Consider the following 22,877-nt stretch of genomic DNA (forward strand, 5'->3'; position numbering starts at 1 on the left):
AACTCTGCCATTTCCCACGTCTATACACTTTTTGCAACTTTTTGAAATAATTTTGCATCCGTAGACATCCGGGAACATCTGACTTCATCAGAGACCTTCTGGACAGTGCCACGTTACCGTACGCTTGCGTGCTGCATGGTGACGTGTTTGCGAAGGTGTCTGCACTTTATTATCGGATCCGTGCTTCGAAGACTGTTCGGAACGTTATTTTCTACTGATCTAGGAACTTTCAACTTCAAAATTTCCCTTGCACACCTACACCTTTTCGTACTCATTATCCATTAACAATCTAGTACACAGTACATACTTGGAAACATTTTATCAAAACTGCTATTTATGAAGAGGACCAAGAAGAAGAGGTAGAGGAAGGGCCTACTTTTAGCACCAAGATCGAATCATGGGTGTGCCAGTTCTTTACTACTGTTGGGAGTGTACCAAAGGCTAAAACTGCCAAAGTGAAATGCACTTTTGTACTCAATCGCAGACTACCTGGACAGTACTCCTACGGGATCACCTACATGCGCCGCCACACCAAATCCAATGAGCACAATGCTCTCAGAAAGGTTGTTGCTTTCTCCTACATCGGGATGCCGTAGGAAGAAAAATCGTTTTCCAAGACAGCCAACATGGAAAGAGAAGGCACGGTTCTGTACACAGCTCCTCTTCCCTACCATATGAACATATTACCACAAGCACTTTTTTTCCTCTTTCAAACATATCCTACCTTCGAATAACTTTACCACATAGCCGGTCCCAGGTATATATGGCCACTTTAACACCATTTTTCAGTCATGGTCAGTAGCCAGATTGTCTGCGTCATGACCTTATACCATGACCCGGACAATCTGGCCGCTGTCCTATACCTCAGTCACCAAAGGGCTATCACTTTTTTTGTACCTACATTATGACACTTGTCAAAAAATAAAACACGGGCACATTTGCAAAACCATGCTTTAATCGTCCTTGCCAATACTGCAGGTTTGCTGGAAATTCGCCCATGTTTTATTTTTTCAAAAGTGTCAAATGCATACACTTACAATAGTCATATAACTTAGCCCCACTTGACAAAATCGATTCAGACTTTACATAAACATTTAGATCTAGATTTAACATCTTTTTGCAAATGTTTGTGTAGATTTGTCAAATTGCACTACATTTATAAGCCTTTTCATTATTTTTGGACCCTCTCTTATTTTGCCCCCTCTTTACAGAATCCCACCAAACTTTGCAAGAATATACATATCTAGATCTATAATAGTTTTGCAAACCTTTGTGTAGAATCGTCAAATGGCACCACGTGTATTTTACAATATTTTGGGATCCCCACCTCTAATTTTGCCCCCTCTTGACAGAAGCCCACCAAACTTTGCAAAAACATTTATACCTTGATCTATAAGCAATTTGCCAATGTAAGTGTAGATTCATCAAATGGCACCTCATGTATAAGCCTTTACAATATTTGTGACCCCCGCACCCCCCCCCCCCAATTTCAGCCCCACTTGACAAAATCCATTCAGACTTTACAAAACCGTTTATATATAGACCTAAAATCCTTTTGCAAACTTTTGTGTAGGTTTGTCAAATGGCACCTCATTTATAAGCCTTTACAATATTCTGGGACCCCACCTCTAATTTGGTCCCCTCTTGACAGAATCCCACTAAACTTTGCAAACCCATTCCGAATCGGGTTAAGAATATAAATGCAAAACTTCATGCAGTTTAGTTAAGTTGCGCCAAAGTTATAAGCCATTCAAGAACTGCTTTTCACCAGCCGTTTAATGCAGGAGTGTCCGCGAACTTGTCGGGACCGTTTGCGAACATCCAGACCGTTCGCGGACTTCGTGGCAAAGGACACCTGTTTTTTTGCATCTTGCAGCCATATCCCATTCCATCCTCATCACCCCTCAACTCCCCAGAGATTATTTGATAAGTTTGACAAGTGCAAAGTTGTATTTTGTAATACATTTTACCACGATGTCCGCGTACAGCAGCCGCTGTCCGCGAATCCAAGATGGTGGGTGCTTCGAGAAAATGAGATGCACCTCACGCTTCACTCCAATCAGCGAACACGTTGTTTGTTCGCAAACATGACGTAAGCCAATTGGCCAATCGGTGTCCTGTCCGCGGAGCGAACAGGGAAGTGTGTCTGCGCAGCGGATATAGATATCGCACATTTTTTTTTTTTGACCTACCTTTTGGTCGTTTTAAAAAAAAAATAAACTACTGGACGGATTTCCACCAAATTTACAAAAGCACGCTTTCGGGACGAAGCCACCGCTCCTACCGCAAATTTGATGACAATTTGGTGAAAATCTGTCCAGCGAACTGGGCTGTTGGGACCCCCCCCTATAACTTTGCCCCACCCCCCCCGACCAAACCTCATCAAACTTTGCAATATGGGCCATATACTTTTTTTGCAAAGTTTGGTGAGGATTCGTGCAGGGGGAGCGAAGTTGTAAGTCGCCCAAAAAGTGCTCTTCCTATGGGTTTAGCAACTTAACCATAACTACCGCGGCCATGATATATAATAGATTACTAATTCTTTAATGTAACCGATTCCTCCCACTGCTAAGTGCTGTAATGATGGGTCTTATTACCAGACGTTGTGATGTCCATTTTACCAACCCATGAAAGTTACAGGGCTAAGTAGGCTTCCTAGAGTGTGTACCTGTGCCCTTGAGGCTGAACACTGATGTCTGGGCTGAGTGCGTAACCTGCTGAGCTCTTTTACTGGCTATAATCATGGAATTAATGCTATGTCTATGTTTGATTCTATAGGTATTTTATGCATGGTGTATGCAGAGAAGGAAACCGGTGTTTGTTTTCGCATGACCTAACTACAAGCAAGCCTTCTACCATCTGTAAATTCTACCAAAAAGGTCAATGTGCTTATGGGACTCGTTGCAGGTAATTCCTTATCATAATCATCATGTATTAAGCACTTGGAGCCCAGTAAAACAAAACCTACAAAGTCAAAAAAGCTCGATCACTAAATCATTACAATTTATATATGAAAATTATCTACCAAAAACATTGAACCAATACTAAAAAAAAAACGCTTTGCATTTGGGTTGCTTTCTTATGATGCATAAGGCAATCTCTCGGCCTTCAAGCACTGCTAAAATAGAATGTTTGATGGGAAATGTGGAATACCTCACCTACTTGCATTTGCACAGCAGAATCCCTATTACAGTTAGGAAATTATTGAAGGCTCACTTTTTTTCTCTGAACTAAACCCATTTCTTGATAAATGATCATTGACTAATCTTACTGTTTTCGTCTGTTTTGATTTTTATTACTCTGTTTTGTTTATTTTAATGTTGTAAAGCGCTATTATCTATTTTATAGTGTTTGCGCTATATAAATATTTTTAAAAAGAATAAATGTAGCTTGAAGCCAAGAACAAATGGTTAAGTATAATAATTCTGCAGATCCCGCCTATCATTATCTTCAATCAGGCGGATCTTTACTCTAGTAACTCGGGGCACACACAGTAGGGATACTTGAGCCCTCTCTAGGTTCCCATCACAGCCATCACCGATTCTGAAAAACGGGGTCCTTTCACTCCCATAAGGTGCCAGAGAGAGAGAGAGTTCTATCTTCAACGGGAAATCAATGCAGGCCTGACTCCCAGGGGCCTTACGTTGCTGCTGTGACTACTTGTGCCCAGCATTTCCTGTTCCCGACTGTAGCAGTTTGCTTAGTAAGCGCTTCTGAGTAGGCTCAGAAATTAGATCATCCTAAATCCGTTGTGGCTCTAGGCCAGCAGATTAGTGTCCTGTCTGGCATTTTTATGCATTAAAAACGTTTCAAGTGTCACTTTTCTTTTTTTTTATATTTCCATTCTAGTTTATCTTCCATCCAGATTGAGAGCAGAGAGCCGTGCAAAGAGCAAGTGACTTGACAGAAACCAAAACACATTTTTTGTATTAGTTATCTGATTGGATGAACTTGAAGGCCATAAAGAAACAGTCTGAAAGTGGGCATTTGTTCTCTGAACAGTGTGCACGAGGCTGTCGGAAAAAAGCAACACACAGTGAGAGGAGGAATGGTTTCTTTCTACTCAACTTCAGATTTGTTTCTGTTCCCCTTCTGCTGTGTTTACATTGTCCTTTTTTGTGTCTGTAGATGCCCATGGAGGGGATGGAAGCTTTTTACATGCCTATTTGTTTTCATACAACCATAGGATCTTCTCAATAATGAGATACAAAACATAATTACTACTGGGAAGTATTCTTTGTAACAAACAAAGTATGCTTTTTCTATGTATGCATTGTCAAAAGGTATTTTTATGATTACCTCGCTGTGTGCGTTTAGATTCAGGATGCACATGTGTGATGTGTGCATAGAAATGAATGCTTGTAGCCAGATATCTTTTCTATTGAACTGTTAGTTATGTTTTCTATTTAAGTTTAAGAATGTTTTGTTTGCCTGTCCACATACATTTTACACTGTTGCGTAGGAGGTAATTCATTTTTGCACCTACAATTTAATTTAACTCCATTTATCAAAATGGTTTGGTAAATATATACTCCTCAAAATACTACCTAGGGCACTCCATGACACGCTTGATCTAAGATAACTTGTGGGTAGCGGTTACACCATCCAGTTAAGGATATCCTTGATCGGCCTTTGATATAAGAGAGCCTGCTCAGTCAATAGACCATTCCTGGTATTGGTATGGGCATGGTCTAAATTGTATCCAGTCCCCATTTCTGTTTTCCCATATATAGCCCACTTAAAAATGACTTCTCATTCCTCTTGAGACACCTAGAGTCCTCAGAGAAAGGTTTATTTCAGACACGATAACCTTGTCTTCTGTGTGATTACTCCATATTACCTCACAGTAGGCTCCAGCTGAGACTGCTTTGCCCAGTTCATTTCAAGGGCATCCGAAGGGATGCCCCCGACCCCTCAACATACTCCAGGCAAACTACAGCACCCAGTTAGCCACCTGCAATATTGCTGCTGCTCCTCTTGTTTCCTAGATCCCATGGCACCAAAACATATAGTTGATAATCAGATAATTGAACTCTTTGAAGTTGTTCCCCAGCTAAATTGTACGTGCCAGCCTTCTTGATCCCTGTCCCTACCAGTGTATCCTGGGACTTGCTCTCATTTAAGACTAGCTTCTTCTGGATAGATGCAGATCTTGCAGTTGGTGAGGCATCACCTCTAATGCGTTCTTCTTATGCTATCCACTGTGAGGGTCTAGAAATAAGAGGCAGACACAAGGGTGGCATGTTGATTGGCAAATACTTTTTTAACAAAAAAACTGGGGAGGGGTTGGAGGAAATCCTAACTATCTCTAGAGGGGTTTCCCTGCTTAAACAAAACTAGGTAATGAAACCGTCTGTGTCAGAATGTCCAAAGTAAAGTTTGCCGTTCTGTGTCCGAATCCTGACCTATCCTTCACAAGCTAAACTTAATATAATGCGACAAGGGAAATATCTTTTGGCTGGCGACCTGCAGCCAAGCTTTGCAGTTCCAAGCAAAAGTTCCAAAAAGGTGTACAAAACCAAAGTTCAACAAGACTCGAGGGGTTGCTTCCCTTTCCCCAGAGTTTTTTCAGCTTTATCCAAAGTGTTTTCTGTCTCTTCAGTGCTTGTCCTAAATTATGTCTGGCAGACCTGCCTCCCAGGCCCTTCTTTTTCTTCCAGACTGTGGTGAGGGTCCCTGACACTGTTTTCTCATTCCACTCAGTCCCCCTTCTTGGTTCACTCTCCTGCCAAATGGGGTATTCCACAAACTCGTTTTCACTGTCCTTTTCTCTGTTTTCACCCACTGCCTTGGTTTACTCTCCTACCACGGTCTCTGAGTGTCACATGTGCACGTTAGCTTTGTATTGTTCTTGGTCACTGGTCGGGGTGCATCTCCCCAGCATGGTCCCCGACCCTCTTTTCTTGGTCACACTCAATGTTCTCTTTATCTGATGTTTCTTGATGCAACAGCCTTGGTTTACTCCCCTGCCAAGGCCTGTGAAGGTCAACTGTAAATGCAAAGTTCGTATTTCCTCTTGATGCTCTTTGGGATATGTTTTCCCAATGTGAGTCCCAGGCCCCCTTTACTGTGCTGCTGCGCGTCAGCAAAGGTTTATGTGTTAGTCCTGATTTCACTTAGTGTTTCTTGTTCTCTCTGGTCTCCTCAGCCTGAGCTACCCTATTACCTGCAGGGTGCTGGCAGTCGCTCTCTGGCTGTCTTCGGGTTTCCCATGTCCTGCTGTGGCTTCTTCAGCTACCCAGAGACTTCTCTGGTGTCCCGCAAGCCGTTCCAGCACACGGAAGGTGGGTTTCATGTGCTCTGTCAGTCGCACTCCCAGCGATTGTACTCTCTGCATCCCTCAAACCCCCCCCTCTCCCCTGCCACCCACTGCGGGAAGCTTTGTGGGATCCCTGTGTATGCCCTGCTTTCCTCGACTCTGCCTGTTTCTCTGGTCTGTCCTCCTTCACATAGCCTGCCGATCTCCCGTTCCATGTCTATGTAACGCTCACCTGATTCCCGCAGAGGCGCCGGTCTTGACTGGGTGAATGCCGTATCTTCAAAGGTGATGTGTAACACACGGTTGGCTCTTTGGGCTGGACCTCTGTGCACTGTGTGTCTGACTCGAAGAGTAAGATGTCTGCAGATAGAAAATATGGGATTAATGAACTGGGGTTATTGGGTGCCTCTCTCCTCTTCCCTTTCTCTTCTCCTGTAGAACCCCAAAGGTTAACGCCCTCACCTTAGGTAAGTGAACGCCGAGCTCTCCATCTGCCTCGGGGCAGGGTGCCGTAACCAGTTTCTTCACTGGATAAGGGTGCAGGCCTTTTGACCTCAGAGGACTGCTGTCCGTCGTCAACTGCACGAACGGTAAGTTCTGGGCACTTCAAATGTCTTAAAAGTCTTTTGTAATGATATCTCTTGTTTTGCAGGGTTCCGGCGATGGCGGATGGCGGGCTGATGAGAGTTGAGGATCGAACCCGCGTGAGGAATAGAAGCGCCTGGAAGCACGTAAGTAAGCGCTTTTAGCCTGCTTCACGATGCGCACTAACTGTCCCTTTTATCTTGCAGGTACAAGTTCGGAGCTTTAGGGAAGCTGAAGGGTGCTGGAATACCCACTGGATTCGGCGTGGGAAGGAATAATGGCACGTGAGTAATAAAGTTGCCCAATGTCTTTAAACGCACCTTCTTTTGTCTTTCAGATGCGGGATGCAGCGCCGAAGGCCTCCGGAGAGTGCGAAGAGCTGGTAAGCTTTTGTTTTTCAGATGCCGGAATGCAGTGCGAAGACCTCCGGAGCATGCGAAGAGTAGGTAAGCCTTTGTCTTTCAGATGCCGGAATGCAGCGCGAAGCGTTGGTGACAGCCGATGGACCAGGTAAGGGATGCGCTGCCACTGAAGACCGTAGTGCTAACCTGTTCTTGCTTTGTCTTTACAGGTGCTGCTGAAGACTGGATTCCAGGATGGTAAGCCTTTGTTCCCTTAGGCCCAGGATCAGAAGCAGAAGACACGATGAGCGTTCTGCTGCAGAGAATGCAGAATAACGCAAAGCAAGATTCATCCATCGGGTGTGGTTTAAATAGCCTCCTGTAGTGCTTAGGGTCTCCTTCCACAGCCACGCCTAGGTAAGAAAAGAGTTCCTGCTTTCCAGAAGAGTTCCAGTGTTCTGAACCTAGATAGTGGCTCCTGCCCCACCCAACAGGAAAAGTAGTCCCAAACAGAAGAGGATCAGGGGTTCAACTGGCAGGTAAGTAAGCAGCATGGTCTGCTGCAGGTATGTCCACCCAAGCATTATGAGCCCGGCGCTTCCAGCGCTGGGACTGGGCATCTTTATGAGCCTGGTGCCACTGGCACCAGGACAGGGTCCAAAAGGTCCCAATTGGGACTGGCTGGCACTCGGAACCGGGGTTATGGGTCTGCTTCCAAGGGAGTCGGGCAAGTCCTGATCTTTTGGAAGCAGAGATCATGACAGTACCCCCCCCCCCTCAAGGCCCCTCCCAAACCGGGCTTCTCCGGGGGTTTGGGCTTGTTAGGAAATGTTCGATGAAATCTTTTGATTAGACGAGGCGCGTGGACATATTCTGCAGGTTCCCAGGATCTTTCTTGGGGACCGTAGCCTTTCCAGTCAATCAGGTAAAATAGTTTAGATTTGGAGATCTTGGAATCCAGGATGCTTTTGACTTCAAACTCGAGTTCTCCATCAACTAGAATAGGTTTTGGAGATGTAGTGAGTCGGGTTTGAGGTTGCACGGGTTTTAATAGAGAGACGTGGAAGACCGGATGTATCTTCATGTGAGGGGGCAAGTCCAACTTGACCGCTACTGGATTTACTATGGTAGTGATGGAATAGGGACCAAGGTATCTTGGGTTGAATGTGCGTCGTCCTTTTTAGAGGTAGATATTTGGTGGATAACCAGACTTGATCTCCTACTTGATATTGGGGGGCTTCCTTCCGATGTTGGTCTGCTCCTTTCTTGTGTTGTTCTTTAGCCCTTTGAAGGTGAGAAACGGCTTCCTTAAAGGCTTGGGTGATTGTAGAATGCAGGTGGTCTACTGCTGGTGTTCCAAGATCTTGGAATGGATCCAACTCCGAGGTTCGAGGGTGACTACCGTATAAAAGAAAAAACGGGGTCTTCCCAGTTCCCGAGTGGACAGAGTTATTGTAGGCATATTCGGCTATCCAAAGGATATCTTTCCAAGTTTTTTCAGTTTGTTGTAGCATGCAGCGCAAATACTGTTCCAGAGTTTGATTGGTCCTCTCGGTTTGTCCGTCGGTTTGAGGGTGGTGGCTGGTCGAAAGTCTCACATCAATTTGAGCCGACCGACAGCAACTTCGCCAAAAATGAGAAATAAATTGACTACCTCGATCCGAAATTAGAACTGAAGGAAAACCGTGCAGTCGGGACGATGTTTTTGAGAAATTCTCGGGCCAGAGTTGCTGCTGTTGGTAAGCCTTTGAGTGGAATGAAATGCGCCATCTTGGAGAATAGGTCCACGATTACTAGGATCGTATTGTATCCGGAGCATGGAGGTAGATCGGTGATGAAGTCCATAGAAGGCGTATGCCAAGGGCGAGGCGGGATGTCAATAGGGCGTAAGAGGCCGGCTGGTTTTTCCTTTTGACTCTTGTTTTGGGCGCATACTCCACAGGACATAAAATCTCTGATATCTTTTTTCCAAGACGGCCACCAGAAGTAGCGCTTGATCTTTTCCGAGGTCTTGGTCATACCGAGATGTCCTTCCATTAAAGAATCGTGATAACAAGAGATTACCTTTTTGTGTAAATCTGTGCTGGGCAGGTATAACCGTTCTTGGAAATATAATAGGTTGTCCTTCACCGTAAAGTCCTTTCCCTGCAGATGCCAATTCTGTATGTCTGCTGGAGTTACCAGTAGCCTGGCTTTATCCTTAACTTCCTCTATGGATTGTGTGGCGATTACACCTAGAATTCTTTGTTCGGGAATGATAGGTACAGGTTTAGGATTGATCAAATGTTCTTCCACTCCCATCCGAGAAAGGGCATCAGCTTTATCGTTTTTTGTACCAGGTCGATAGGTAATTATGAAGTCAAATTCGGCAAAGAATAGTGCCCAACGGAGTTGCCTAGAGGATTGAGCTTTTGCGGTTTTCAAATATTGCAGGTTTCGGTGATCTGTAATCACAGTAACGGTGTGTCGGGCCCCCAGAAGATAATGCCGCCAAGCCTTAAAGGCGGACTTGATAGCTAGAAGTTCCTTATCAGTAATAGTGTAATTGATTTCAGGAGGCGAGAATTTGCGGGACCAAAATGCCACGGGATGCAACTGATTGGTTACTGGGTCCTTTTGTGATAGAACTGCCCCCATGGCAAGGCTCGAAGCATCAGTCTCAACGATGTAGGGGAGTTCTGGGCGAGGATGTTTTAAGATCGGTGCAGAGATAAATCTAGTCTTCAAATTCTGGAAAGCTTGTTCCGCCTCGATAGACCATTCAAAACGTTTGTTTTTCTTTAACAAGGCGGTGATGGGCTGGACTATTCGAGAGAATTCGGGGATAAACCTGCGGTAAAAGTTAGCGAAGCCTAACCTGCTTTGAACACCTTTTACGGAGGATGGCGATGGCCATTTGAGAATTGCATCGACCTTCTTTGAATCCATACGCACTCCGCTAGGTGATAATATGAATCCCAAGAATTCAACTTCAGTCACGTTGAAAACACATTTTTCCAACTTAGCGAAAAGTTTGTGTTGGCGCAATCTCTCGAGGACCATTTTCACGTGTTTCCGATGTTCAGTTTCCGATGAAGAATAAACGAGGATGTCGTCAATGTAAACAACACACACATCTATGAGCTCTCTGAGGACATCGTTCATAAAATATTGAAAGGCGGCCGGGGCATTGCAAAGTCCGAAGGGCATGACCTGATATTCAAATAGCCCATACTTGGTGCGGGAGGCCGTCTTCCATTCATCGCCCTCTTTTACTCATACCAAGTGGTAGGCTCCTCTAAGATCCAGCTTTGTATATATGCATGCTTTTCTGACTTGGTCCAGGAGTTCAGGGATCAAAGGTAACGGATATCTATTCTTAACGATGATCTGGTTCAGGGCGCGATAATCTATACAAGTTCTAAGGTCCCCTTCTTTTTTTGGAACGAAGAACAAAGCTGAGGAAGCAGGGGACTTGGAAGGACGAATAAACCCATTCGCTAGGTATTGATCCAGGTATTGTCGGAGGTGAAGATTCTCAGGCTCGGTGAGGGCATAAATTCTACTACAAGGAGGAGTAGATCCAGGTATCGGGTCTATCTGGCAGTCATAAGACCCATGAGGAGGTAGAGAGTTAGCCTGATCCTTCCCGAAAACATCTTGGAATTCTAGGTATTCAGGAGGTAACTGAGGAGCCTCCGAGGAAATTGCTGCCAGTGCAACACCAGGTCGAGGGTGACAAGTAGAGACACATTCTGGAAACTGAACCGTTCTTGCTCGCCAATCGATCTGAGGATTGTGCTTCTCTAACCAAGGAATTCCTAGAATAATCTGGAACTGAGGGGCCTTGATCACATCGACCACGATCTTCTCATGGTGTCCATCTTGACTTACTAGCGTCACTTCTTGGGTGGTATGCGTTACTGGTCCGGAGGCTATCTCCGTACCATCCACCGTAGTAATGACGTCCTTTACAGCCTTTGGACAAAGAGTCAGATTCATCCTCAAAACCATTTCATGATCCACATAATTGCCGATGGCACCGCTGTCGACGTAAGCTTCAATCGCATGTAATCGATCCGGATGTTCAGGGCTAATGAGGACCATAGGTATCACGAAATGCGAGGTCACGGAACTGGTTTTAACGCTCGGCAAGAGGACCTCTATTCTTGTCGGGCGAGGTTGTTTCCCTGCTCAGAGTTTGTGACCCTGGTAACTGCAGCTCCTACTGCCTTCTTGGCTGGTTTCACCGGACAGTCTCGAAGAAGTGCCCCGAGTTTCCGCAATAGAGGCATAATTGCAGCTGTTTTCTCCTTTCCCGCTCCTTTTGTGTTAGTGGTCCTTTCAGGCCCCCTATTTGCATGGGTTCCCCGGAATCTACTCCTTTGGTAGGAGTTGGTGGTTTGGAAAATACTCGAGCATCAAACTTGGAACGATCGGCCTTCCTGTTCTGCAGTCTGTGGTCAATTTGAACGACTAAGTCAATATAGTCCGAACAGTCTTGCGGGGGATTCACTACTTGGGCTAACACATCTTTGAGCTCTCCACGTAGACCTCTATAAAACAGCGTAATCCTTTTGTCCTCAGGCTATCAAGTTTCCACTATCAGTCTGTTGAAAGACGCAATATAAGCCAAAAGGTCTTGATTACCCTGTTGCAATGAAAGGAGCTCATTGTCCAAGGCCTGCCCCTGTGAATGTCTTGCAAACAGTTTTTCCATACTGAGCTGAAAAGCTTGAAAATCATGGAGAACCGGATCATCTTGATTAACTAGAGGGATCGACCAGTCTGCCGCATTGCCACTAAGGTACGAAAGCTACTTTAGCTTGATCAGTTGGAAAGGCTTCTGGCCGGCATAAGAAGTGCAACCGGCACTGATTAATAAATACTGCAAACCTCTTTGGGTCACCAGAAAATCGTTCGGGCGGAGCCAGAGGTACATTCCCAGGTAGGTTGATCTGCACTGGGTTCGTAGAGGATGTTGAAGGAAGATTTGCCCCTGATGCGGGTAACGGAGTTTGTCCGGCTTGTGACTGTAGCAATTGTCTAGCGAGATCGTCTTTTCGCTCCTTGGAAATAATCAGTTCCCTTCTTAGAGCATTCGTTTCCTGACGGGCTGCATGCACTTCTGCTCTTAGTTCCCCAAGTAACTGGGCTAGCTGGTCGGTATCCGAGGTTTCCATAGCGCCTGGGTGGGAGTTTTGCGATAGGCTTTGCGTTCTGTAACGCTCACCTGATTCCCGCAGAGGCGCCGGTCTTGACTGGGTGAATGCCGTATCTTCAAAGGTGATGTGTAACACACGGTTGGCTCTTAAGGCTGGACCTCTGTGCACTGTATGTCTGACTCGAAGAGTAAGATGTCTTAGGTAAGTGAACGCTGAGCTCTGCATCTGCCTCGGGGCAGGGTGCCGTTTCTTCACTGGATAAGGGTGCAGGCCTCTTGACCTCAGAGGACTGCTGTCCGTCGTTGACTGCACGAACGGTAAGTTCTGGGCACTTCAAATGTCTTAAAAGTCTTTTGTAATGATATCTCTTGTTTTACAGGGTTCCGCGGATGGCGGGCTGATGAGAGTTGAGGATCAAACCCGCGTGAGGAATAGAAGCGCCTGGAAGCACCTAAGTAAGCGCTTCTAGCCTGCTTCACGATGCGCAATAACTGTCCCTTTTATCTTGCAGGTACAAGTTCGGAGATTTAGAGAAGCTGAAGGGTGCTGGAATACCCACTGGATTCGGCGAGGGAAGGAAAAATGGCACGCGAGTAATAAAGTTGCCCAATTTCTTTAAACGCACCTTCTTTTGTCTTTCAGATGCGGGATGCAGCGCCGAAGGCCTCCGGAGCGTGCGAAGAGCTGGTAAGCTTTTGTCTTTCAGATGCCGGAATGCAGTGCGAAGACCTCCGGAGCATGCGAAGAGTAGGTAAGCCTTTGTCTTTCAGATGCCGGAATGCAGCGCGAAGCGTTGGTGACAGCCGATGGACCAGGTAAGAGATGCGCTGCCACTGAAGGCCGTAGTGCTAACCTGTTCTTTCTTTGTCTTTACAGGTGCTGCTGAAGACTGGATTCCAGGATGGTAAGCCTTTGTTCCCTTAGGCCCAGGATCAGAAGCAGAAGACACGATGAGCGTTCTGCTGCAGAGAATGCAGAATAACGCAAAGCAAGATTCATCCATCGGGTGTGGTTTAAATAGCCTCCTGTAGTGCTTAGATGTCTCCTTCCACAGCCACGCCTAGGTAAGAAAAGAGTTCCTGCTTTCCAGAAGAGTTCCAGTGTTCTGAACCTAGATAGTGGCTCCTGCCCCACCCAACAGGAAAAGTAGTCCCAAACAGAAGAGGATCAGGGGTTCAACTGGCAGGTAAGTAAGCAGCATGGTCTGCTGCAGGTAAGTCCACCCAAGCATTATGAGCCCGGCGCTTCCAGCGCTGGTACTGGGCATCTTTATGGGGGGGGGGGGGCGGGGCAGTCGGTAGATTCGAACAACTAGATCGTGTGTCTTGGTTCTCAGCATTGATCTGAATTGTACTTGTCCTCTTTCTTGTCCCAGTACTGCCATTGGATACCTTTATGGATTTTTTCCTTCCCAGTGGTTTACACCTGAGATGTGTAGCAAATGTACATTGGGGCATTTTGTAGGAGGGGAAGAGAAGGTTTTTGAAGGAAGGTGGGAGGGTCAAAGGCCTACTGCGTTCTCCCGAAGTGGTCACTACTCTCAATGGGGTCCTCCCTCCCCATGAGATCCTCCCGCTGAGTACCACCCCAAGGTGGACTATCAGGTAGCGGCCTTGCTGACCGCATGTAAAGTGCCCCACCCCATTCAAAGCACTGACAATACCTCTGGATTCGTCACACCACCAATTGGAAGGCATGAATGTGAACACGCCGGCCAATTTTGGCTTCTAACCTAATTTGTGCATCTGCACGCCCAGCATTTAATTGGCTTCATCCTGTCCGAGAGTAGGTACAATGTCCCACTTACCCTCTATCCCCTTATCCCACTCTGTGAACCTTACATTCTACAGCACTGACGCATCAAGAGAATGTTTTTTAAGAAGTGGGATCACAATCGCCCGCTTCAGCTCGGTGGAATCATGCCCTGTTGGAAGCTAGAATTCACAGCCTTCACAACCCAGAGGATCATGGCCGGCAAGATGTTTTTGAGAGTGGCCAACGGAATGGGGTCAGACGGGAGTGGTGAAGAATGGAGGAGCAGGTGGCAAGGCCTTGACAAGTTGAGAACTGGCACACGAAGGCTATCCCAACCGGTGAGTTCAAAGAAAGGGAGAGTCCGGTTTGTGATGCGTGCAATTGTAAAAGCTGCAGTGTTGCACGCAAGGCTACGCTTTGAAGGATAAAGACACTGAATTGAAAGCTTGGAAGTATGTAGCCGGCAATGGAGCCGATGAGAAACAAAGTAACGCAGTGGTGCCTTGTGAGAAGGCACACTGTTGAACGCTTCCTTAAAGAAGGAGCAGTGAACCGTGAATAATGAAAGTGAAATGTGTTGAAAGCAATTGAAGGGAAGGGCATGAGGGCAAGAGCGCATGCAGAGATCCTGAGAGGCTAATGTGAAAGGAATCGACATTTTTCTGAAAGGATGAACAGAGTGGCCGAGGGCCTGCAAAACCATGTGCAAAAGGCACTGACAATAGGGTTAGTTTATTTTTATCTGAGTGGCCACACATAGGGATGAGAATACTGTGCGGTTGTGCATGTCCTCTGACAGGTGAATGTTGTGAAAGAGAAGTACAAAAGTTGGGGAAGGAAGTTTTCCACGAGCTCTGAAAAGTGGAGCTTTTTAGCTGGAAAGTGTTTCAGACATGTTTAAGTGTTTGAAGACATGCAACGGCAGTCTGTGAAAGTAACTAAGAAGGAACTTTGTGAATATTTGTTTGACAATTGTGAACCCGGGTGAGGGAAGCCCGATGGAATCCCTTGAAGAGAGCTGTGATGCATGTTGAACTGACATTGAAATAGGTGAGGGAAGCCTAACAGATTTATGGGAAATCCACTGAATTGAACTGGGGGAAGGGAGTGGTGAGCCACTTTCATTGCCATTCTGACATTCTTTTAATACACTCTTTACTTTCATTCGTTTTCCACAGTTATTGCGAAACATGAGAGCAAGTATAGGTTTCTGACACAGATGTTTTCATCTGTTTGACTGACTTGGACCATTTTGTTTTACTTTGATCTCAGGATGGCCAAGTGGCCAGCATAGGTAGAATGGGTTGGTCTGGTGGATTGGACTTTGGGGATTTGTTTTGCCAGGTATATCGGAGCAGTGTTGGATAGACCTTTGTGTGTTGGGGATAATGTTTTGAATTTGATTCGATCCCGCACTGGTAACCAGTGGATGTTTCTCCTGACTGTGGATATGTGGTCTTTTTTTGGGATATTGAGGGCAGCTCTGATTACATTTTTCTGTACTAGGTGGAGTTTGTTAGTGTTAGAAGTGGAGCCAGCAAAGAGGGAGTTAGAATAATCAATCCTTGAGAGAATGAGTGCTCTAGTGAGTGTAATACAATTATCCATGGTTAAGAAGAGTCTGCAAGAGGTACTAAGTTTGGCAGTATAGGCTGATACTACTGTGATTGAGTTTACTTGTCTGGTTAGGATGAGTGAAGAGTCCAGGGTAAACGCCTAAAGTTTTTACTTCTTTGGCTACCGCAATGCTGTTGCCGTCAGTGTCAAAGGATTTGTAGGCCAGTGGTAGGTTCTTTAGCCTTGATAGGCTGCCCACAATGAGGATCTCGGTTCCATCGTCCTTCAGACAGAGTTCTTGTTGCCCCATCCAGCCTTGATGATGAGGTTGATGGTAATTAGGACTTAGTATGATTTCCAGTGATTGGTAGCAGTATTTGGGTTTCATCCCCATAGTTGGCATACGTGACACCCAGTTTATCTAGGAGGTCAAAGAGAGGTTTAGTGAATACATTGTACAAAGTTGAATATAGGCAAGAGCCTTGTGGGACTCCACAGGTGATTGGGTAGGAGGGGTTGACCTGATATGGCAGAAGATGCTCATGGTGCGGCTTGAAAGGAAAGATTCGATCCAGTTTATGGCATTATTCGAGAAATAGGCTGCCCGAGCTAGGTGTTGGCAGAGGATGTTGTGGTTTACTAAGTCAAAAGCCCAGAGAGGTCAAGGAGGAGGAGGAGAATGGCCAGATCGCCCTTGTCTCTAATTTGGTCCATGTGGATTTTGAGGTCCTGAAGGGCCGTTCCTGTTCTGTGGCCTGGGCGGAAACCTGATTGACGAAGGCCAAGAAGGTCGTGGGTTTCAAGGTGGTTTTGTATTTTTACGTAAGCTACTCTGTCAATTATTTTTAATAGAAAGGTACTGTTGTCATAGGCCGTTCATTAGTGGGCACATTAAGCAGTGGGAGTACCCGTGCTTCTTTCAAATTTTCAGATACTTGTGTTCGAGGTGATGGAATTATTGATCAGGTTTGTGATGAACGGGGCCAATTTGTCGGCGCAGTCTTTAAGGAGTGTGGCTGGACAGATGTCTCCTTGGCATCTCAAGGGCCTCAAATCCTTATGATTTGGATGGTTTCGACTGTGGTGACGGGTGTGAATTAAAACCTAGGTAAGGAGGTTGGTGGCGTGGAGTGCGAGGCTGTAGGGTAGGCAGCAGGGGCACGCTTATGTTTTTTTTTGTTTTTATTTTGTTTTGGAGTAAGGTGATCTTGTCCGTGAGGGCCTTTTGAATGTTCACACACCATAGTTGGTCTTTGGAACAGAGATCTGGTGGCTGGGCTGGCGATTACAGTTCCCGTAGAATGGTAGAGTTCTCTGGTACCGGAGTTGGCGTTCTCCATTCTCGTCTTGTATGAATTACTCTTACCGTTTGTTTTGGTGATGACTGCAATGCCGCCTCCTTTGGAAGTCGCTCTCTTTCCTAAAAATGGAGTACCCATCAGGTATGGGTAGCAAGAGGGCATGGCTGCCGGCAGGGTGCAGCCAAGTTTCGTTGATAGCGATGAAGTCCAAGTCATTGGAGGTAATGTGGTCGGCAATGTCAAGGGCGTGTGCTGAAAGGGATCTGGCATTAATAAGAGCTCCCTTGATGTGAGTTAGGGTATCTCTTTCTCTATCCCTGTTGATCATTGTGGTGGTTTTGCCAGAGTTGGTTTTTAGTGGTTTTCTCTTTTCAGCTTTGGGTTTGGCTGTGATATGAAGTAGGTTGAGTAACTTCATGTGGGGCTGTTATTGGTTGGTTTAGGAGTGACGTGGCTAGGGAGGGAGCCAAACCCTCTAGGCTGGTGTCGGTTTCTGGAGGAGGGTGGGGGCTTAAGTCCTGTCGTTGAGTATGGAAGGGGTGTATCTGAGGGAGGAAGTGCGAGGGTTGGATGGTAAGTGATTTGGGCAGTACCTGAGCCATTTGCAGTGTGCGTGGGTATTTTCTCTGGGGGAGGAGGTTGATGAGACTTTCTTTACAGGCTAGTGTCTCTGTGGTCTGGAAGGGCTTGTTAGGTGTCTGACTAATACTGGGAGTCGTCTCTGGGTTTCTGAGGGTTAGTAGCACCTTGGGTAGTTGTCGGTGATGGGCCAGGGCAATAATTGGGTGGCATAGAAGGGTGCCGTGGGTGGGCTGAGGCTCTAGCATCAGTGATCTGTGTGACTTGCTGCAGTGGCCAGTGTGGGCATGTAACATTCATAAACGTTGGGGTTGAATGAGGTGACCAACGTCGCTAGAGATATTGCCTGGAGACCGTGTATTATCCAAGGCTTGGTTTAAGTCAGCAGTAGGACTAAGTACATTGATCAGCATAGCAAATACAGTGGCAGGATAAAAGAGGTAGGTTCTGGACAATAAGATCAGTGGGGCTAAGTAGGCATGGCTAAATGAGATTTGCGTGGCTAAGAGTGGCATCTGGGTACAGCGAATGGGTCAGGGCCTATAGTAGTAATCTGCAGTAGGGCTGAATACCGTGATCAGCGTGGTAGATGCAGTGGCAATGTAATATGTAGGTGTTGGCCTGCAACGGCCATAAACAGTCTGGCTGAACAGGTGAAGGTGCCATGATTAGATACATCAGGGGCTATAATGACCGTAAACAGTAGGGCTAAGATACAGTGATCAACATAGCAAATACAGAGGCAGGATACGGTAGGTAGGTAGGTAGGTAGGTAGGTAGGTAGGTAGGTAGGTAGGTAGGTCTGGTCCTGTATCGGCAGTGTGTCGTAGAGCTACCATACAGCTATCATTGCAGTAAACCATGTTCAAATACTGTAGCAATATACAATATGTGGGCAGCAGACTCTTAAAAGCCGTGCCCTGCAAAACTAAGTCGTGGCCCACGAACTACATCAGAGCCTGTGGAAGCAGTATGGCTAAAATACAGTGATCGGCATGGTAAATGCAGTGACAAGATACAATAGGTAGGTTTAGGGCCTATAACAACCGTGTGCGGTAGGGCTAATATACAGCAATCATACAGTGATCAGCGAACAAGATCCCGTAACAACCATTAAATGGGCAAAGGCCAGGAGAAGGCCACCAGGGGGCGCACAGGCAATGGCTGCCTGAGTGCACAGCTCACGTCTTGACTGGGACATCGTAGGGAATTGAGCCCCACCATCGAAACCCCCCCCCCCCCCCCCCCCCCCCCCGGCAGGCCCAACTCTACGGATCCACCTGGTGACCCCCCCCCGGGCACCCACTAGGCGAAAGAGCGGCGCTCGGGGTCCCCGGAGAACCGTGGATCGGGACCCGGGCCTTCCGAGCGACTTGCAGGGCGGCCGCGGAGCCGGAGCAGGGGCGGTCCCCTCCCCCCCCCCCCCCACGCGCCCTTCTGCTCCATTGTGTTGGCCCGTTCCCCTCCTACGGCCGGCCGCCCTGGACAAGAGCGGAGACCCGGCCTGGGTAGAAACCGGACCCCCGAAGGCCTGGAGACACCGCAGCGGCCCGGGGGACAGAACAGGACCCCCCCACCCCCTCCCCCCCAACCCGGACAGCACAAAGCGAGGTCCCCTCAGAGAGGCGGAGGTCGAGGACTTTCTCAACACGGCGGGCCCGGTGGCCCCCCCGATCTACGGGAACAGTGCGGGTTTGGCCCCCCCCCACTTTCTGGAGAACCGCGGGCCAGAGGCGGGAGTTGAGGCGCCTTTCCCTCCCTGTCTGCTTGGACGCCCCCCCCCTTTTTTTCCTGGAGATATGAAGCCAGCGCACCTCAACGTGGGGGACACCCGGGTGTGAGGCCCCCGCCGGCCGTAGGTGGGGCGTGTGCCCGCCCGGAGGTGGCCCCCCCCACCCCTCCACTTTCTGGAGAACCGCGGGCCAGAGGCGGGTGTTGAGGCGCCTTTCCCTCCCTGTCTGCTTGGACGCCCCCCCTTTTTTTCCTGGTGATATGAAGCCAGCGCACCTCAACGTGGGGGACACCCGGGTGTGAGGCCCCCGCCGGCCGTAGGTGGGGCGTGTGCCCGCCCGGAGGTGGCCCCCCCCACCCCTCCACTTTCTGGAGAACCGCGGGCCAGAGGCGGGTGTTGAGGCGCCTTTCCCTCCCTGTCTGCTTGGACGCCCCCCCTTTTTTTCCTGGTGATATGAAGCCAGCGCACCTCAACGTGGGGGACACCCGGGTGTGAGGCCCCCGCCGGCCGTAGGTGGGGCGTGTTCCCGCCCGGGGGTGGACCCCCCCTCCCCCCACCTCTTCAAATCTAGTGTCCGTGTGCTGGGGGTGGGAGCCTCGGACCCTCACCCCCCCACCCTATGAGAAAAATCCGCCTGACCAGGCCACGGGGAGACCAGAGGAGGCCCAACTGGGCACGACGAACTTGAGCAGGGTGTGAGGCCCCTGCAGACAGGCGGGGCGTGTGCCCGCCCCCCCCGGACCACGAGACTCCCCAGGAGGCATCGGTGAAGACCTCAACCGGGCGAGGAGTGAACAGACCGCGCCTCCTCTTCCCCACCAAGCCCCCCCCCCCCAACTGGCCCGTGTGGGCTGCCAAGGACTGGTCCCCCCAACCCCCACTCCCGCTCGGAGCATTCGCCTGCAGAGCACAGGGAAGCGTCAGATGAGCTGGAGGGAAGCCCTGCAGGGGTATCGCTTCCAGGACACCGCAGGGGGCAGCGGGGGCACAAGCCTCAAGAGGACCATGACCCACTCGGAGGGTGCAGCCCCGTCCTCGGCTGCGATGGAAAGGGGCTTTGCCTCGATCTTACAGGAAATCAGGGACATGCGGTCCGACATAGCCCAGAAATTTGAGAAAATGGACCAAAGGGTGGACATGGTCGAGACCAACCAATCGTCTTCAGCAGCCCAGGACGTACAGACATACATGAGGCTGGCGGCCCTGGAGAAGAGGGACGAGGAAAGAGCTCGGCAAATGGACGATTTCGAGAACAGGGAGAGGAGAAACCACCTCAGAATTTTCGGTGTGCCCGAGACAGAAGGGACATCACCCGAGTGGTGCGCGAGATCATCACCCTCTTGTTCGCAGAAGAGATGACAACCAAACCCACCTTCGACAGGGTACACAGAGCAGGGGGCAGAGCGGGAGCCCCCAGATCGATTTTGGTCCGGTTCCACTACTATACAGAGAAAATGAAAGTGCTGGAGGAAGCCAGAAAGGCCAGGGAAATCACCTACAATAACGCCCAGGTCTCCATATACCAGGACCCCTCGGCCTACACGCTGGCTAAGCGTAGAATGTTCCACCCCTTCACGCAACTGCTCAAAGAAAAGGGCATACGCTATAGATGGGGCTATCCGTTCTCCCTAACTTTTGAATACATGGGCCAATGCTCGACCCTGACCACGGAAGAGGATATAAGGGGGGTTATTCAGGACTACATAGTGGACTCGAACCCCAGGAAGGGCCCAACGGGGCCGGAGCTTGGCAGACCTAATGGCCCGGGCCCGTCCGGTGAAAGAAGAAAGCGCACCGGCGCGAGGAAATATAGGAAAATGAACACCCCCTCCCCAGCGAAAGACGGAGAATGGAAGGACTCGGAAGACTGAAACGGGGACAACCGATAGGGTCCTGGACAGATGTGCGCAGATCCTGAGATTTCACTATTTACACCGTCCTACTGAACAGCAAGTATGATGGGTTCACATGCGGGATGCAGCGGAGGGAGGGTTCTGGGGGGCTCAATGGAATGAGCATCTTACGTGGAGTTCCTGGCCGAGGTGGGCAGGCTGGTGGTTCGGCCAAAAGCCAGTGATGGCGGAACTAATTGGCTGGACGCCGGGGGGGGTGGGGGTACACAAAAGTTGGGGTAGTTCAGTTAGGGTAGTTCAGTTAGGGTTTGGGGAAGGGGGGCAGTTGGGGTGTCATTCTAGGCCCACCCGAGGGGTAGGGGGCGCAGGGGAACAAAACACTATCCAATGGGAGCATGCAGGGAAGAGCTATGGGAAGAAGTTGACCGAGAGAGAGGAAAGTCTAGATTATGGCTGATAGTCTGCCCGCCCTGGGGGTGGGCTCCCTAAACGTACGAGGCTTGAACACCCCTACGAAAAGATCCCTGGTTTGCAGGGAATTTAGACGGGCACACCTCGATTTTCTCTTTGTCCAAGAGACCCACTGGCCACGGGGGAAGGAGCCCAAGATGCGAGGAGGAGGGATCGGGGAGGTCTTCAGCGCTTCCCACAAATGTAAAAAAAGGGGGGGTCGCCATCTTGGTAGCGAGGAACGTGGGCTTCGAGAACGAGGCCACTCTGAAAGACCCAGGCGCAATTCTGGGAGGAGGTGAGCGATAAACTCGAGCATTTTGTCCAGGGTACGGTAGTGGTGGGGGGAGACTTTAACATGGTCCTAGACCCTGTCCGAGATAGGAAACGCGCGGGACCCCAGCCTTCCAGAGCGGCAGACGAGATCATGGCTCGTAACTTCCAAAGGGTCAACTCAGAACTGGGCCTGATGGACACGATTCCGACCCCCAGAACAGACGCCCCCTCCTTCACATATTATTCAGCGGTCCACACGTCTTTTTCCAGGATTGACTACATTCTGGCAGACGAGATCCTGCACCCATTCATCTCTGGCCACACGATTGACCCAGTCCCCTGGTCCGACCATGATCTGGTCCGCATCACTATAGCGAGGGGAGGGCTAAGCGATCGCAGGGGGAGGTGGAAGTGCAATGACTCCTTGTTGAAAGACGAGGTCCTAGCCCAGGAGGTTCTCGAGGCCATTACGGACTTCTTCGAAATCAACGATAATGGGGAGGTAAGTTTGCATATCTTAGGGGACTCCTTTAAGGCCACCCTTCGGGGGGTCCTGATCAAAATGGGAGCCCAGAAAAAAAGGGAAAGGGAGACCCAGGAAAAGGTCTTGAGAACGAAGATTGCCCAGCTCCAACCGGGTGGCCCTCCCACGGCCCCATTGGACTGTGCTCAGATGGCCGCTCTGGCCGACTACAGGCTCCAGCTGAAGGACCTCCTCCTCCACAAGACGGAGAGAAGTCTCCAACTGGTCAAACAAAAGTATTACGAAAAGGGGGACAGGGCGGACATGATCCTGGCCTGGAAACTGAGGGAGGTGCAGAGAAGTTGACTGGTGAAGGCAGTGAAGAACGAGGCAGGGGTGGTGGGCCATGATACGCCCCACATTGGCGAGAACTTCCGCCGATACTACGAGACGTTATACTCTTCGGAATACAATGGGGGGGAGGCGGAGGGTTAGAGATCCCGGCCCTGCCCAGAAAGATGGCGGAGGGGTTAGAGGGTCTGGTGACTGAGGACGAGGTGTAACGGGCAATCCGAGGTATGA

The 22,877-nt window shown here is 48.8% G+C and overlaps 1 protein-coding gene across 2 annotated transcripts in view; it reads left to right on the forward strand.

Annotated features, from left to right (window-relative positions):
* MKRN2 (makorin ring finger protein 2) overlaps positions 1-22,877 on the forward strand; it is a 279,152-nt gene that overhangs the window by 60,205 nt on the left and 196,070 nt on the right. For both annotated transcript variants that reach the window (XM_069643939.1, XM_069643940.1), the window contains one exon: positions 2,779-2,907. In XM_069643939.1, the coding sequence (XP_069500040.1) occupies positions 2,779-2,907 (129 nt within the window). The remainder of the gene's footprint in view (positions 1-2,778; positions 2,908-22,877) is intronic.

Source organism: Ambystoma mexicanum, chromosome 2p (assembly GCF_040938575.1).
Source record: "Ambystoma mexicanum isolate Mex_15411 chromosome 2p, UKY_AmexF1_1, whole genome shotgun sequence".
Taxonomy (NCBI): Eukaryota; Metazoa; Chordata; class Amphibia; order Caudata; family Ambystomatidae; genus Ambystoma; species Ambystoma mexicanum.